Source organism: Microcaecilia unicolor, chromosome 11, assembly GCF_901765095.1.
Source record: "Microcaecilia unicolor chromosome 11, aMicUni1.1, whole genome shotgun sequence".
NCBI classification, from domain to species: domain Eukaryota; kingdom Metazoa; phylum Chordata; class Amphibia; order Gymnophiona; family Siphonopidae; genus Microcaecilia; species Microcaecilia unicolor.
The window spans coordinates 43,979,241-43,997,146 of NC_044041.1; the positions used below are offsets into that span (position 1 = coordinate 43,979,241).

At 42.3% G+C, this 17,906-nt stretch overlaps 1 protein-coding gene across 1 annotated transcript in view; it reads left to right on the forward strand.

Annotated features, from left to right (window-relative positions):
- TMEM132B (transmembrane protein 132B) overlaps positions 1 to 17,906 on the forward strand; it is a 495,209-nt gene that overhangs the window by 273,191 nt on the left and 204,112 nt on the right. Inside the window, exon 4 of the mRNA XM_030218391.1 lies at positions 38 to 224. Coding sequence (XP_030074251.1) covers positions 38 to 224 — 187 coding nt within the window. The remainder of the gene's footprint in view (positions 1 to 37; positions 225 to 17,906) is intronic.

The following is a 17,906-nucleotide window of genomic DNA, read 5'->3' on the forward strand; positions in this document are numbered from 1 at the left end:
TAATGTTTGTTTGTTTTTTTGTGTGTATTATTTTCAGAACAAATGGCTCTCTTTCAGAGATCCTACAGATGGACTTTGAAATTAGGAACAGCAGTGGGCTGGCAGGAGCACAGCAAATTACATGGCGGGTAGAATATCCTGAAGAAGACTCTTCAAGCGAGCTTGTGGTCTCGGAGATCTTTGTGAGCCAGACAGCGTTTGCAGGAATTGTACCTCTTGCTATGGTAAGAAACATTTTTCTTCAGGATTGGATTTGTTCCAATAATCTTTTGTTAGTGATGTCACAGTCTGGTGTTTGTGATGTAACACAGACCATGGAAATGACTGACAGGTTGCATCATTGATGGAGATAGTTAGGTGGAAAGTGGGTAATGCAGATGAAAATTTGAAATTCAAGCTCAGGAAAGTACATTAATGTTACTGATGAGCTGCAATGTCTCAAAGGAACATGTCAAGTTTTGGACATTCTTACAGAATGTTGGGCATCACTGCTCTATTGAACACCGTTCTCATGCCTTCCTCTGGCTGGAACTGTTACAAACCAAGAAAGGCAGGTGCACCACAAAAATATGCGTGCACAAAAAACCGAAAAGAGAGCTCTGTGCTTCTATTTTAAAAATCTTTATTGCATATTGAACAACCTTTTTATTATGTTGTCTGGTGAGAATCTAACAATAATCTCTTTCTAAATATGCCATTATATGCATACGGCAGCAAAATGAAAATACAAAGATAAGATTCTAAAGTAGTGGTAACAGTACCATTGTGGAATTATACTTATGATTACAGATTGTGACACAGAATAAAACCTTAATTTCTCAGATAGATATAAGCACTTATTAAAGACTGTAAACATACCTGCAAAGTACAACGCGACCACATGCCTAATGGTTTTTGAGATGAAACTACAAAGTAGTATTAAACGATGCAATGTTTTAAAATAGCTTCATTGGCACCATTAGATGATTGGCAGGTGACATCAGCATTAAAAAAACCCAGAAATTATTATCGTATTTACCCTGTCTATCTATCAATAGGCCAGTAAAGACGGCTATAAACCATATTTTAAAAAGATATTATAATAAGTAATAAATCTTATAGGGGCCCTTTTACAAAGCTGTGGTCAGCAGTAACATGTATTTTTTGGCACAGGGGGCGTGTCTGGGGGAAGAGAGTGGGTGTGTTCTGCGCTAATCGGTTAACACAACTACATTGCTGCACACTGACTGATTAGCGTGTGCTTAGCATGTGAGCCCTTACTGTCTACATTTATTTATTTATTTCATTTATATCCCACATTATCCCAATAGATCATATTCAATGTGGCTAACAAGTTATTGTAATAGTACAAAAATGATGCAGGATAGTTTACATTAAGTACTAATAACAAAATAAGGATTGCTTAATTACAGTATGTAATATGGAAACTAATGCTAGACACAAAAAGGTAACAATTTATAGTCATCCATGTACAATAATTATAATGAAACTGAGAAATTGAATAATTGTACAGTTAGAGGTTTAAATTAATTATTATCATCTGTGAAAAATAGCTGAAACAGAGGGGCTTTAAGGTATTTCTCAAATAGTTGGTGGCAGTAAGGGGTCACGTGACAATCTGCTTTAATAGCCACATGTGTTCAGTTTTGGAGGCTTGCTAAAGATGTAAAAAGACTGGAAGTGGTGCAAAGAAAAGTTACAAAAATGGTATGGGATTTGCGTTGCAAACCTTACGAGGAGAGACTTGCCGACCTGAACGTGTATACCTTGGAGGAAAGGAGAAACAGGAGTGACATGATACAGACATTCAAATATTTGAAAGGTATTAATCCGCAAACAAACCTTTTCCGGAGACGGGAAGGCGGTAGAACTAGAGGACATAAATTGAGGTTGAAGGGGGGCAGATTCAGGAGTAATGCCAGGAAGTATTTTTTCATAGCGAAGGTGGTGGATACGTGAAATGCCCTCCCGCAGGAGGTGGTGGAGATGAAAATGGCAATGGAATTCAAACATACGTGGGATAAACACAAAGGAATCTTGTTTAGAAGGAATGGATCCACGGAATCTTCTGTAGAAACATAACACTGCAGTGCTCTCAAAATATTGGTGAATTACACCAGAATTCTGCTTCTACAGAAGTTTCACAGAAAGGTCATTTTTTTTAAATTTATGTATTTATTAATATTATCCAATATTTTACAAGACAATCCTCTTGTTCAGGAAAAGTATCTAATAATCTACAAATTATGTAAAAATAATAAAACAAACAGGAAAAAAAAGCGAAGCTTAAGCTTCACATTAACAGGAAAACTATACTCAAGTCCATACATGTGATCCAAGATTTCAGGAAAATACTGGAGACAAATTATCTAAAGTTAATCAGAAAAAAGAAATTATACAAATACTGTTAAGTAGAGCAAACACTTATAATTAATGCTTATCCATTTTCACTGAGGTTATGAGTGAAGATACATGAGACGGCTCTGTAAATACATATTTGTTTTCCTTAAACCTTATTATACACTTGCAGGGGTATCTTAAAAAGAAGGTACCCCCCAAGTGTAAAACTTCAGGCCTAAGGAGCAGGAATTGTTTCCTTCGTCGTCGTGTCTCCTTGGAGACATCAGGAAAGAGTAAAACTTTTAAACCCAAAAAGGGTTTATCTTTATTTCGGAAAAACAGATGAAAGATCCAATTCTTGTCTGGTAATAGTGCAAATGTAGCCACCAATGTAGCTGCAGTTGCTAATTCGGTATCAGAAGTCTCAAGCAAGAGAGAGACATTTATCGGAGCTTCGGGTTGAGAGGTTCCTTTCCCAGGGATATAGTAAACCATAGTCATTGGTGGTAAGTTCTGTTCAGGAATTAGTAAATTTTCATGCATATAGCGTTCAACATATCCATAGGAGCAACATTTTGAAGTCTAGGAAAGTTGACAAATCTTAGGTTGTGATTTTTAGTGTAATTATCAAAGGTTTCCATTTTGTCTCTAAGACTCGTCAGATCTTTCATCATACTAGGTTGTACCGTTTCAAGCTTCATTATTCTCTGATCCAAGTTAACAAGTTTCCCATTCAAATCTTTAATCTGTTCCTCTTGTACCACCAGATTACTTTCCAGAGATTTAACTTTAGGCTAGACATCATTTATCTGCTTAAGGAAAACTTGTCCTAGGTTGGAAACCAGGTCCCACAAAGCTTCTAATGTCACATCTTTTGGTCTAATCATAAATTCTTTAGGAAGTTCAAACCTTACAGGCTGGTCTTGGTCCTCACTCTGCCCCTCTGCTCCTCTCCCCTCAGTTTGCGACGTTTCCACGGGCAAACTGCTCTCCAGTCCCACCTCTGTAGTAAGGGAGGCTTCGATTCGGCGATCTTCTGGGCCCCTGACCTCTGCGGGAGTGGACCCCGTCGAATCCAGGAGGAAAGAGCTGGCGCCAATCGGCTGGGGAGGGGGAGTGCGTTCAGCGGGGCTGAGAGTTACTTCAAAGCCAGAGAGCGCCGAAGTCTCCGTTTCACCGGTGCGCACCTCTGGAAGCGAACCGCCGTCGCGGTGAACTCCCTGCGATCTCAAATATCGATCCATCGGACCAGGTAATGAAGGAGTTAGCTGGGAAGCCCTACCCGCTAGTCTCCCTCTTCGTTTCGGCATTTCTTTTTTTTAGGAGCGTGAGTCGCAGCAACCTAACAGCTTGCGGCCATCTTGGATCTCGTCCACAGAAAGGTCATTTTAAAGACCACATACACTATTTTGGCAGCTTGATTCATTGGAAAGTTTTATTCCACAGCAGAAAGACTCCTGATACAGGCTTTATTGACGAAACACAGTACTGTGTCGAGTCTTTATCAATAAATGCTCCTTTTTTGAACTTTTGGAGTTATTTTGGTTTGTCTAGAAGAGCCATTGCCCACTTCCCACTGTCTCTTTATCCTTAGTGTTTCTTGAGGGATTTTATTGTTCCTCCACCTTAGTGGACTGTTTGCTTGAAAATTAGAGTGTGGCCATTAACACAAAAAATAGAAAATTTAGCCATTTTGCCCCAGAGGTAAAAATGGCCTTAGCGCTCAGGAAAGACCTGCGTAAGGCCATTTTTTTTACTGCTATTTGGTAAAAGGGACTCAGAGTGACTGTGTATATAGTAGGGAACCAAATGCACATAAATACAGATAAGAGGTACTTTGAGGACAGCCTACATCCTTTCTTCATTGTCTCAAAATCTCTTGTGCAACATTTATATCTAATTTTGATGTTGTTCCAATTAAAGATACTACATTAAAGCCTTTAAAGATTTCTTGGCTGCCAAGTGCCTTTGAAGGAAAGGACTTTAATTTGAAGTTGAAGTCAATAAGCAGAAAATTAAAAACATGTTCAAAGTACAGTAGGAAAGAGAATTTCACAGCTGCCTTCCGAATGTAATCATTCTTTGCAGGTCTCATTTTCCCCAAATGCATGGAAACCAGTGCAGTTCGGCAAAATACTGAAAGATATGAGGAGAGGTATAGGAATAGAAATATTTTAAGTCAATCAAGTAGGGCCTGAGTAAAAAAACGGATTTCTCGGATATATCCAGATTTTACGGACAACCTTAAAAAAAAGGAGTCCTTTTTTTTTCTGCCTGCTGGTGTATGTGGGCAGGGCAGTTTCCTCAGCGCTGACGTCAACTGTGTTTATCAGCTGATCCCACCCCACAGGACAGGAATGGTACGTAATTATGGGTGTGACCCAGTAGAGAAGGCAAGGATACGTCGGCGGGGCTCTCTGTAGAATGACAGCAGCCGTGTACGCGGGACTCCTTGGAAGAAGCAAAGTGTAATACAGGGAGGGGAATCTGAAAAATCCGGAAAATCCAGTGTTCATTCACGGGTTTAATAGATTCCTATGGACATCCATTATATCCAGTTAAAATCAAGGGGGCTTGGCAAGGGGATATTGCGAAGGTGTGGCTGGTATAGAAAAAAACTGGACTGCTGAAATCTGAATTGATGGGGAGAAGGGAATGGAAAAAACTAGCAGAAAGACACATCTAAGCTTATTGGCCAGCACCTGCATAGCTCTTAGTGGGGCTAAAGCTCTGCTCCCCTCCCCCCTCCCCCGATGCAGCTCTGAATCTTCCTCCCCCCACCATATCTCTAAAGTCATGGTGGCCATTGTCAAGGACAAACTGAGAGGGGCAGGAGGGAGTGGGTTTGAGGGGGCCACCTGGGGCTTGGGGCTGAGGGGTATGAGGGGGTCCAGACATGCATTGGGGTAGGAGAGGAAGCAGAGCTGCATAGAGGGGTGGGAAGGGGGTCCAGAGATGCTGTGGGATATGTAGATGAAACCTATGTGGGTCCTGACTGATATTCAGCCAGGTCTTGTGTAAGTATCTTATGTGGGCTCTGGTTGAATATCATCCAAGATCCGCATAAGTTTTGACAGCCACTAGTGGTCCAGTCAGGCCCAGATATTCAATGCCAGTGCTCACATATGGCCTGGCATTGAATATCTGGGCTAATTTAACTGGCAATAGTCAATGTTTTTTTTTAAAAATGCTGATCGCCACTGGCTGAATATTGACTGGATAGTTTTAGAATAATTTCCTTCTTCTCCCTCTCTGCTTTCATATTTAATAATTCATATGCTTATGAGTTTCTTTCTCTGTATGTTTACACCTAGGACACATTAAAGCCTGTATGTGGATGGATGGATGAGGTTTGGGATAGAATTCAAAAACCGAGGAAAAAACAGTGCACAGTACATCTTAGGACTAGAAATGTGCAATTTATACAAAGCATTATTTTGTATAAAATATAATATTTCTCTATAGGGAAGGTAATTGGACAGTCACACAGGTCTGCATTCTTGTCCAGTACATACTGAGGAAACGTATGGGATATATAATTGCTATCTCTGTGACCTGGTGTAATGTGGGCCACTATGGTCAGTGATCACAGATCTGCACTGACAGAGGTTTTATGAATTTGTCGCACTGCTGTGAGCCGTGCCTGATGTTACCACTGGATATGACAGCAATCTCCTTCCTGCTTCTGCTGTTGTGTATGTGATACAGTTGTACAGTATCACTTTGTGAGAGTGAGTGCATGAACGCATTGCATATGGCTCTCTAATACAGTAGCAGACAGTGGCATACAGCTACTGGCATAGGAGCCAACTTTTCAAAATTATTGGGGTTGTTGAAATCATCTCTTCCGGGATACAGTCAAGGAATTTGTTCAGTATTGGGGGTGTTGAAGCACCCACAGATCTGACTTCTATGGCTGCTGAGTGCATCTGTAGCACAGGTGTGGTGTTCACTTATGATGTGAATACATGAGCCCCCCTGTATAGTGCTATTAACCACTGTCTGTGGCTACCACTTGGAGACTGCCAGTGTTCTGATTTTGACACCCAGTCAAGAGTCTTTCTAAATGAGTCCCCTCCCTTAACAATAAGAGAACTGATGTGAGGAGATGCTTCCAAATTGTGGTCAGAGGTAGGTGCAGAAATTTTGCGACAACATGCATCTTCTGGTCAGATCATGTAGCTCACACCTGATAATCACAATTTCCGCACAGCTGTGCAAATATATATAGGTGCCCAGAGGGAGCCTGACTGGTGCATATTCTATAAAGGAAATCAGGCACCTACTGTCCTATATAGAATGCTAGCGTAACTGGGTAAATATTGTCACCCTGCGGTCCCAGGGTCCTCCAACGGGGCTTCTATCCCTGGGGGAGTAATTCCCAGAGCTGTCCATGAGTTCCCCGTAACCCCTCCGGGCCTCCAGACAACCACAAACACAAATGTACTTCAAATTTGGGTTTATTCACCTTTGTATGGACAAGGCAAGGTACATCACTTCCAAAAAAAAAAAGGGTCTTTCTTGGCTTCTCCGTAGGGACACCAGACCTTCCCCTATCCCAGAGAAGGGCAGTTCACATCATAGTTCAAACCCCAGCAAAGTACTATTCATATCACAGTTCAGGCCCAGCAAAGTACTGTTCAGGTCACAGTTCAGGCCCAGCAAAGTACTGTTCAGGTCACAGTTCAACCCAGCAAGGTATTGTTCATATCACAGTTCCAAGCCCAGTCTTGGGGTAAAGGACTGCCCACCTCAGGCTCAGCCCTTACTGCTGGGGAAAGTTCCTACCTTCCCTCGATCTCCCTCCTTTTGGTGATTGGAACAGCTGCTTAATTCTGCCACCACCCTCTCTCAGCCTTGAGACCAGGCTGGCTATCAAGCCTTTTAGCTTCTTCCCTTGTACCTCTGCCAGTGCAGTCAGATCCATGGGTTCATTTTCCCCTGGCTCCTCCACTGGCCTCTCCTCTCCTTCTTCTCTTACCCCCTCCCAGTCCATTAATTCCTCTCCTTTTATCTTCCCCACCTGTTCCTCTCTCCCCTGATTATTTCTCATTAACCATTCCCTCTCTTCTCCCTCTGCATCCTGGGACGTAGTTTCCTTTCCTCCTCCCTTCCTTTTCTCTCGTGGTTTGCTGGGGCTCCTGGGACCGGTAGTCTTCTTCCTCCCCTAGCCTCTGGAGATCCTTATACCTCCAGAGGGGAGTGACTCCTTTTCTCCTAGGCACCAGGGACTTGTAGTTGGACCCCGGCCCCGGAGGTGTACCTGCCTGGCTCCTTTCCCAGGTCCTTCACAATATGCATGTATGAGCTTAGGCATGAGCTCAAGTAGCCATAGAGCTGGAATAAGTGTGTTTGCCTCAGTGCCGGAGATACAGGTATAACTTATAATATTCTATAAGTTATGCATGTAACTTTGCATTCCTGACTCTCTCCAGCCCAAGTTTTCTGTGTACACCCACCTGGAAACTACATGCTATCAAATTTCTACATGTATAGGTGCATACTCGACATGTATGCACTTAGGTGTGCGCTCTTATACTAGCCATAGAGCTGGATTAAGGAAAGAAGTAATCAACATAGGATACCATTAAGACATATTATTTTACCCCTAACTTGTGCTATTTTAGCACAGGTCCCATTTTATGCAACCTAGTTACTAATAACTGGGCTAACAGTAAAATAACATGTCCTAACAGTAACCCACATTGATGACTTCCCACTTGAATAAAAGAAAATAGAAATGTTTCTAGAAATCGAAATCACTGCTATATGTAGTAAAATTGAGCCAAGAATAGGACAATCAAGCCATTGTGACATCACTGATGAAGTTGGCTCTTAGGCATTGGTGGATGAGGCATTATGACATCATAATATCAGCTCTGGCTACCAGAGACTGAAACTCTTAAGGGGGAAAGTTGTCAGTGTGGGCTATCGTTAAGAGGTGTTATTGTATCTCTAATTTGTGTTTTTTTAGCACAGGTCCCTTTTATGCAACAAGACCTAGTTACTAATAACTGGGATTAACAGTAAAATAACATGTTTTAACAGTAGCTCACATTGATAACTTCCCTCCTAAGTGTGTGTGCCTGAGATATAATCAGTGGCGTACCAAGTGGGGGGGGGGGGGGGGGGGTGGTCCGCCCCGGGTGCACAGGTTACTTCCTGTTCTGGGGCAGAGGGAGCATGGAATGAACGAAGGACAGGCGTGTGCGGCACCCACCCAGCAGCGTGCAGCTGGGGAGGGGTTCTTTCGCGGGGGGGGGGGGGTCCTTTCGCCGGGGGGTCACGCTGCATCCGGGAGGAGGCGCTGCACCCGGGGGGGGGGGGGGGGCGCATCGGCGATCCGCCCCGGGTGTCAGCCCCCCTAGGAACGCCACTGGATATAATACTCTATAAGTAATGAAGTGGAGGAGTGGCCTAGTGGTTAGGGTGGTGGACTTTGGTCCTGGGGAACTGAGGAACTGATTTCGATTCCCAGCACAGGCAGCTCCTTGTGACTCTGGGCAAGTCACTTAACCCTCCATTGCCTACCACATTGAGCCTGCCATGAGTGGGAAAGCGCGGGGTACAAATGTAACAAAAAAAAAAAAAAACTTTGCATCCCCATCCAGGCCAGACTCTGTGTGTATGCCCACCTGGAAATTACATGCAATCAAAGATATGTGTAGTTATAGAAGTGCATTTTTTAGGTGCATATCCAACATATATGCATGTATGTATACACATATTTATTTATTTACAAATTTATAGCCATCATTATCTCAACATTCAAAGGGGCCCTTTTACAAAGGTGCGTAAGGGCTTACGCACATCCAGCACACATCAATTGGCATTACCACCTGGCAAGCACATGTGCCTGGCGGTAATTCCAAGTTTGGTGTGCGCCCAAAACACATGGTAGAAAATAATTTTCTATTGTCTACCACGGGGTTGTTCCCAGTGGTATTCGGCAGTTGTTGCGTGCTGGATGGTTACTGCACGATTAACGTACGAGCCCTTACCACTAAGTCAATGGGTGGCATTAAGAGGTCAGGCCATAAATAGACACATGTTGGTTTTAATTTTGCTGCACATCCATTTCCCGGCCACCTCCCCACAAAAAACCTTTTTATAGACGTGGTGCAGAAATAGTCCAGCGCGTGCCCAATACATGCACCCACACTACCACAGGCCACTTTTTGGCATACCTTTGTAAAAGGGCCCCTAAGTGAGTTACAACTAAAAACATATATAATCAAAGTTAAAATAACAGAATAATACAAATTAAATAAAATAACAAATCAAGACATTAAAATAATACAAATCAAATAAGAGCAAAAATTAATATTAAATAGAACATGACTTAATTACTAGCCAAAAGCCAGACCTACACAAAATAAATACTTAGGACAATAACTTGTTTACTCTTTCCTAATAGTGCTCCTCTGTACACTGATACAAATATTTAAAAAGATAATAACAATGCTGCTCTATACATAAGTAAAATACCTTTTCAAATAGATGGGCCTTCATTTACCTTCTAATCGAATGACACTAAGTACATTGGAAGTGGATATCATGCCAGAGATAGGGAACCAACAGTTCCTCAAACTGTTTCCACCAGTATCTAATGGCATATAAGAAACAGTTAGCCCACCCTGTAAAAGAATTTAAGTTCTGCTCTGAAACTTGAGATGACATGGAGGGGCATTTTCGAAAGGAATGTCTAAATCAGAATTTGGACGTTTTACAAAGACGTCAAATTCCAAACAGGAAAGAAGGTCATTTTCGAAAAAGATGGACGTCTATCTTTTGCGTTCGAAAATACTATGGACGTCCTGTGATTTGGACATCTTTGTTTTTTGGCCATTTTTGAAAAAAAGCGTTTAAGTGTAAAACATCCAAAATCAAGCCATTGAGATGTAGGAGGAGCCAGCATTTTTAGTAGACTGGTCCCCCTGATATCCAGGACAGCAGTAGGGCACCCTAGGGGGCCCTGCAGTGGACTTCATAAAATGCTCATGGGCACACATCTGACCATTACTCCCTTACTTTGTCTGGTGAGCCCCCCAAAACCCCCTACCCCCAACTGTACACCACTACCATAGCCCTTACGGCTGAAGGGGGCACCTATATGTGGGTACAGTGGGTTTCTGGTGAGTTTTGGAGGGCTCGCAGTTTTCTTCTTAATTGTAACAGGTAGGGAGAAGTAGGAGGCTGGGTCCACCTGTTTGCAGTGTACTGCACCCACTACTAGACTAATCCAGGGACCTGCATGCTATTCTGATGGACCTGAGTATAACATCTGAGGGTGGCACAGAGGATGGCAAGTAATGCTCTTCATCACATCTTTGGGGGGTGGGAGGGGGTTAGTGACCACTGGGGGAGTAAGGGGAGGTCATCCCTGATTCCCTCCAGTGGTCATCTGGTCATTTGGGGCACCTTTTTGTGCCTTATTTATAATAAAAACAGGTCTAGCTCAAAATGTCTTAGTCCAGGACGTTTTTGCTTTGTTCCATTATGGCTGAAAGACATCCAAGTCTTAGGAACGCCCAAGTCCCGCCTTGAACACGCCCCTGGCACGCCCCCTTGAGATTTCGACGTCCTTCTGACGGACCAGAGAAAGACATCCAAAAAAAGGTTTCGATAATACTGATTTGGACGTTTCTGTAAGATAAACGTCCAAATGCTGACTTGTCACATTTTGGACGTCCGTCTCTTTCGAAAATTAGCCTGATAGTAGTCTGAGACTCTGATGCTGCTGTACTTCATTGGCTTCACGATGCTAGGGCTTTACCTTTTGATTTCCATGGAACTGGGGAAAAAAGCTTTCCAAAGTGCAAGTAAACAAGACAAGTGTGCTGATAAAAGTGTTTTTGGATTCTTGCACTTAGATTGTCCTCCATGTGGTTTCCCCACCTTTTTTCTATTGAGGACTGATGTCTTCATTGTATAAAGAGACAATAGAGGCTCATGAATAGAGGCACTAGTAGCTACTGCCTTTTGTAATTTGGAACAAGGTGGCTCTAGTCTAAACTGTCTTATTAAATGCCTATTTTGCCATTTTTGCCAATATGCAGCTTCCCTTGAAGCCTGTGCTCTAATTTTGAATAGCAAATATTTTTATTCTCCAGCTACCCTGAATAGCTGTTCACTTTACTGTCTAGTTGCAAAATGGTTTAAAACAAACAAACAAACAAACAAACTCTTTAATGATTAGTGTTTTATTAAAATCCCAAGCCTTTAGAGTCTCAAAGGCTGCTTATTATTCATGTGTATGGTTGTTATGTGAATCTTGGACTTGCAAAGGAGCACGCAATTAGTACCAGTAATTGTTGGACCTTGACAAAACTGGGGGCACAACAGAGTTGCAGATTCAGCACTTCTTAGTGTGCTCTGCAGTTTTAAGCCCTCAACAGATCCATTATGTTTGGACTCGTGCCTGCTGGCCATTATAGACATTATAGTAAGCTACATCCACCAGGAAGTGGGACTATTTGAAATGCTTAAGCAGCTAGGAATATTTTAACAATTATGCTTTACTTTAAAAAAAAAAAAGGAAGAAAGAAAAAGAATGAGGGCTGGGCAAGAGAAAAAAAACTTGAAAGAGAAGAGCAAGTGAAAGACAAGATGAATGAATGATTGAATGAATGAATGAATGAATGAATGAATGAATGAATGAATGAATGAAAGAAGCAATTGAGAGAATAAAAAAATGGGTGACTGAATAGAGAACAGAATGAAATGAACAATGAAGGATGGAAAGAATTATGCTGAAGAGATAGTCTATAGATGGAACGAGTAATGTATTTGTTTATTTTCCGCATGCAAAAGAGATTAAGAAAAGCTGTATCTTTTGGGCCATATAGATGTGTAGAGGTTAGCTTTTACAGGTAGTTCCCAACCAAATCCAAACTTGCGCAGTTTCCTGGATAACCACAAATAACAAGATATGAGGTAGATTTGTACACATGGAGTATCCAATGTATTCAAATCTATTTCATGCATATTCTTTATAGGTGGTCAGAAAACCAGACCAGTTAAGTGTTCCTTCAGGATGAGGTTGGGAATCACTGGTTTCTACTGTGGTCAGTATATAAAATTGTAGGGATCAATATTCAAAGCAAATTAATGGGCCCAAAGTGGTTCCTGGCAGTTTAAATTGCTTGTTTGTGGCAGTGCTAATGAAAAAGTGCTTATTGCAAGACCAGTTATCCGGGGGGGGGGGGGGGGGGGGGGAGGGGTGGAGTCAGCACTTGGACAGTTAAATGCCAATGTTCAGCACTTAACTGGCCAAGGCCACCGCATAATAGGACTGCATGAAAGTCAGTCTTATCTTTATGCAGTACCTCACAGCTGTTGTGCTGAATATCAACTTAAAAAAATAAAAAAATATTTATAGTTTGCTGCAAGAGACAGAGTTCTAGGTCTTAAAGCCAAGAACTCTTGGCATCTCTTCTGCATAATTCTTGATAAATCTGGAAAAATACAAATTTGTGACCCCCAAAAACTTCATTCAAATGACCAAAGTAAATATGCAGAATTCAGTCTTTTGTCAGGCTGTTCCACAAAGGCAACTATTATAGTTGACCTCTGCGTAAACACCACCAAAGATGGCTCAAGGAAGCCAGTCAAGTCCATACTAGCTATCTTACCACCTTGCTGTCCATCTACTCTTCCAAGGGCAGGAATATAGTAGGCTCTAACCAGGGGGAGCAGTGCCGCAGATACAGTAGAATCTTCAAGATTTCAAGGAAATACTTGCAAAGCACATCAACAGTAGTAATTAATAGAGAGTGTAGAAAATTTAATAAACTTAAATTTTTCTTCCTTACGATGCAAGTATTTCTTGTCCTTCTTCAAGGAAGGTACTCCCTCCTGTGTCTGAGCAGATCTCCCCTCTATGGACTCCAGCCTCACAGAACAATGTTCTGCTGAACCTTTTTGAAATCTTAATGTCTGACACCAGTTGTTGAACAACTGTTTGTAAAGAGCAGTTCAATGCATGACTCACTTCTCAGAGTGACTCTAAAGTCACAGCAGCAGGTTTCTTTACCTCCAAATCTTCGGACTGCAGTTCTCCCACTCGACTCTCTCCAGGCACTCTGCATAAAGCAGCAACTCTAAATGGAGATTAAGATACCATGCCCCTAACACTAGGAGAGGAAGAAGGCCAAGTGATGACAGTGTTTGCACCAGTCCTGCTCCACTGCCCCGCTCTCCTCCGATGAACAAAGCATTTCCAGTTTGGGAGGGTGCTGTCAGTAGGGGGCTCAATGAGACCGCCTCTGCACTGCGGTCCGACAACACAGACCCGGTCAAAGAAGTGGCCAGTGACACTGGCTCAGTCCTCACCCTGCAAGCTTCCAAAGTTAGCTGCCTAGATAGGTTCAGCCACTGGGGGAACAGCCTTGACTGCTCCGTTCCTCTTTCTCCATAATAGAGAGCATTCCAAGGCAGCTTCAACTTGGGCCAATGCAGAGCTCAGGATCAAGCGATTAGCTCCGACGCCATCTTGACTTTGCCCGTCCCTGATGTGTGAATATCAGCCTTAATTGACTATGGTGTAGCCGGCTCCGGAAAGCTGGAAATTAAATGCCGGAGCCCTGGAGGGCTCACAATCTTAAGTTTGTACCTGAGGCAATGGAGGGTTAAGTGTACAGCAGTGGGATTTGAACCAGCCACCTCTGAATGTCAAAACTAGTGCTATAACCACTAGGTTACTCCTCCACTCCTTGCCTTATAGTAAAGAGAATTGGAGTACCTCATATCTGTCTCCAGGTAATTGTCTGACCGGACCTCTACACCAGGGCCTTGAAGGGAAATTCCTTCCCTCCAGAGTAAACCTGCTCCCTTGGATAAGTGTGTGCCTGCACTGAGTGAAGAGGGAGGAGGACCAGGATAGATAAATGCTCTGTGGGGGCTTTGGGATGTGAATCCGTCGATGCACTACTCCATAACTGGGACATCCCTACCCCCCCCCCCCCCTTACAGATACATTTTCAAGCAATCTGTGAGCTTCATTTAAAGGAGCTCTTGTTTGTTCCCAGAGACTGAATTCTACCTATTGTGAGGCTTCTTCAGTGCAATTATGTGGTCATATTAAAACTCTGTTTTAATTTTACTGTCCAAGACAACTTTGTAGTCTACCAACAGAGACTTTCATTTGGAACATTGGACTGTTATCCCCTGAAGTCCAGGAGGAGATGACGCTACATTAGGCTCAGCTAAGAGATCCTTACTGAATTGTCTGACTCATCAACCACCTCCGCACTGTATTTACTGTTTGTTTCTTGCAAAAATCCTCATATGGAGCACATCACAGTAAAAATCATTAAAGGGTGAATGAAAACAAGAATTCTAAATGTTTTAAGCAGCATATGTGCGGTGGGAAATGCCTCTTCATTACTGTGGGGATGGGATTTGGTGTGATCACCCCCGTTATCCGTTACAGCTATATGTTCAGGATGGATGGTAAAAATACTTTTGCTGAGTGGATCTAGTAATGCTAATGAACTGCCTAGGCAAAAAAAAAGGATCCTGGAAATCATTGTTAAACATATTCAATCTGTTTTAAAAAGCCTACGGTAACCTTAATAACATAATGGATGCTTTGGATACACGAGGAGCACAAGACTGTATTAGTGTGAAAGAACAGAGTTGACTAATAGTACTCCAAACCCAAATAGTGTAATGCAGTAATAACAATTGACTCCTGTCAGTGTCTAATACATTTCTTATGTACTGTATGGACAATAAATTGGTTCAGGGCCAGATCAATATTATATTGGGCCCTATATTATTTAATGTTATGATGGCTCCACTTGGCAAGAAATTGGAGAAAATGGGATTTAATCCATTTATATATGCTGACGATGTCTCCATCTATGGACCTTTTAATAATATCTCAGAGATACTGGATTAGGTTAAAAAAGGTTTGGACCTCATGGGAAATTGGGCCACAACTTTCAAACTTTAAATAGAGATATAACAAAATTCATGGTCCTATCTAGCTCGCACAATCCCATTTCATACCAAAACATCACAATTGACCAAAAAAGCGGACCCAATTGAATCACAACAAAAATATTAGGAATCATTCTTGATAAACACCTCTGTCTCTTGAAAATCAAGTCTCAGCAGTCACAATCAAAGTTTCAAACACTATGGAAATTGAGAAGGATAAGAGACTACTTTCCCAAACATCATTCTGTTTTATAATATAGTCACTGATAATGTCCCATCTAGACTACTGCAATGCAGCATACGTAGGATGCAAAGAAAACACACTAAGGGCCCTGATTACTAAGCAGCGTTATAGGCATGTTAACATTTTTAATGCATGTTAACCATGTACTTGCGTTAACCATGTACGTGCCTACAATATCCCTATAGGCGCCTACATGTTTTGGGTTTTTTTTGTTACATTTGTACCCCGCACTTTCCCACTCATGGCAGGCTCAATGCGGCTTACATATTGTATACAGGTACTTATTTATACCTGGGGCAATGGAGGGTTAAGTGACTTGCCCAGAGTCACAAGGAGCTGCCTGTGCCTGAAGTGGGAATCAAACTCAGTTCCTCAGGACCAAAGTCCACCACCCTAACCACTAGGCCACTCCTCTACTCGCTAAGTGTAGGTGCGCTAAAAACACTAACGCACCTAATTAAACAGGGCCCTAAAATCAGTACAGACCTTTCAAAACATGGCAGCAAGACTGATTTTCAAAAAGTCAAAATATGAAAGAGTAACCCCACTGCTTGAAAAATTACACTAACTTCCAGTTAAGGCCAGAATATTTTTTAAAACTAGCACTCTTGTTTTTCGAATACTGTTTGGTATGTCTCCTGATTACATGTTAGACCTGATTGAACTATCACCAAGAAACGCAAGTCCAGGAACCAGAGGCTACTTACTCCATCTACCCAACTGCAGAAACATGATCTACAAATCCATCTCTACAACTGGATTCAGTTATCTGGGTTCCAAATGGTGGGATTCAATTCCCAAGGTCAAAATCAGCATTACCAACGATCTTCAGTTCAGAAAAGAATTAAAAACCTATCTTTTAAAGAAATGTTATGGTTTATCATACATGCATAAGTACATAAGTAATGCCACACTGGGAAAAGACCAAGGGTCCATCGAGCCCAGCATCCTGTCCACGACAGCGGCCAATCCAGGCCAAGGGCACCTGGCAAGCTTCCCAAACGTACAAACATTCTATACATGTTATTCCTGGAATTGTGGATTTTTCCCAAGTCCATTTAGTAGTGGTTTATGGACTTGTCCTTTAGGAAACCATCTAACCCCCATGCTACAAATGTTCCATACTGCTTGTAACTGTAAAACAATAGTGTAACTTCTAACCGATAATTGTAAGCCACATTGAACTGAAACTTGTTTTTGGATAGTTGTGGGATATAAGAATGAATAAACAAGTTGATTTTGTTGTGCAGACCTGAGTGATCTAGGAGAGCAAAAATTCGATGATGCTGATGGTGTTGTCAAAATATCTCTCTATATAAAAGGCAACACCAACGTTCTATGAAGCCTCCAGCCGGAAGTGTGAAGGGGGAGAGATATCCGGTTTCCCCATGAGTGTCTGCCCCGCCCTCTCTGTAACACAAACAGTCAGTGAAGGAAAACAGCAGAGCAGGAAATCAAATCCCTGGCTCTGTAACAGTGAAGGACTCAGAGGGGGGAGGGGAGAGAGGCCAGAGGGCAGGGACACACACACTCCCACATGCACACAGAAGAAAACCTTGCTAGCCCCCGTTTCATTTGCATCAGAAACAGGGCTTTTTTACTGAAGGACTCAGAGGGGGGAGGGGAGAGAGGGCAGAGGGCAGGGACACACACTCCCACATGCACACAGAAGAAAGCCTTGCTAGCCCCCGTTTCATTTGCATCAGAAACGGGGCTTTTTTACTAGTGATATCATAAAACATGCATACAACCTGTCCTGAATGAAGCTGCCACAGTGGATGCTGGAATCAAGAGCAAGAGAAACCAACTGCTTCAACTGCCCAGTTCATTCCCCCACCAAAGGTCTATACTCAGTCACTAGAAGGTGCCTGATTCACACAAGTACAAGGTCCAGGCTGGGTGATAACCTTTTTTTTTTGGGGGGGGGGGGGGGGAATAGTAGTAAACCCAATGCATATTGCATAGGGTCCTTTAAGTGTTTTGGACCTCAGTCAGAGGACAAGTTTGCTTATACCTTCAAGTCAGCCTTGGTCATTTATTTTTGTTTTACATTTAAACAAAAATTCAGTGCATCCTTTGCAACAGGCTTGTAAATGATTAGCTTTGAAATGTAAAAGGCAGCAAGCTCAGTGTAATCTCGCATTTCATAAACAGGCAATAGCTACTAGGGGAAAGTTATCCAGATAGCAAATAGAGTTTGGTCTCGTACCAACCGCTTCTGGCTCAGTGCAGTAAAAATTGTTAATATAATGGGATTGAGCTGGAAGGTCCAACAGATGTGTGCCCATGAGACTTATTTTATTTGCTTGAGGAGAGTGTTCCAACTCTTCTGAATCTGACTTATGTCACAGGTGGTGCTGCCTGACCCAGAGCTAAT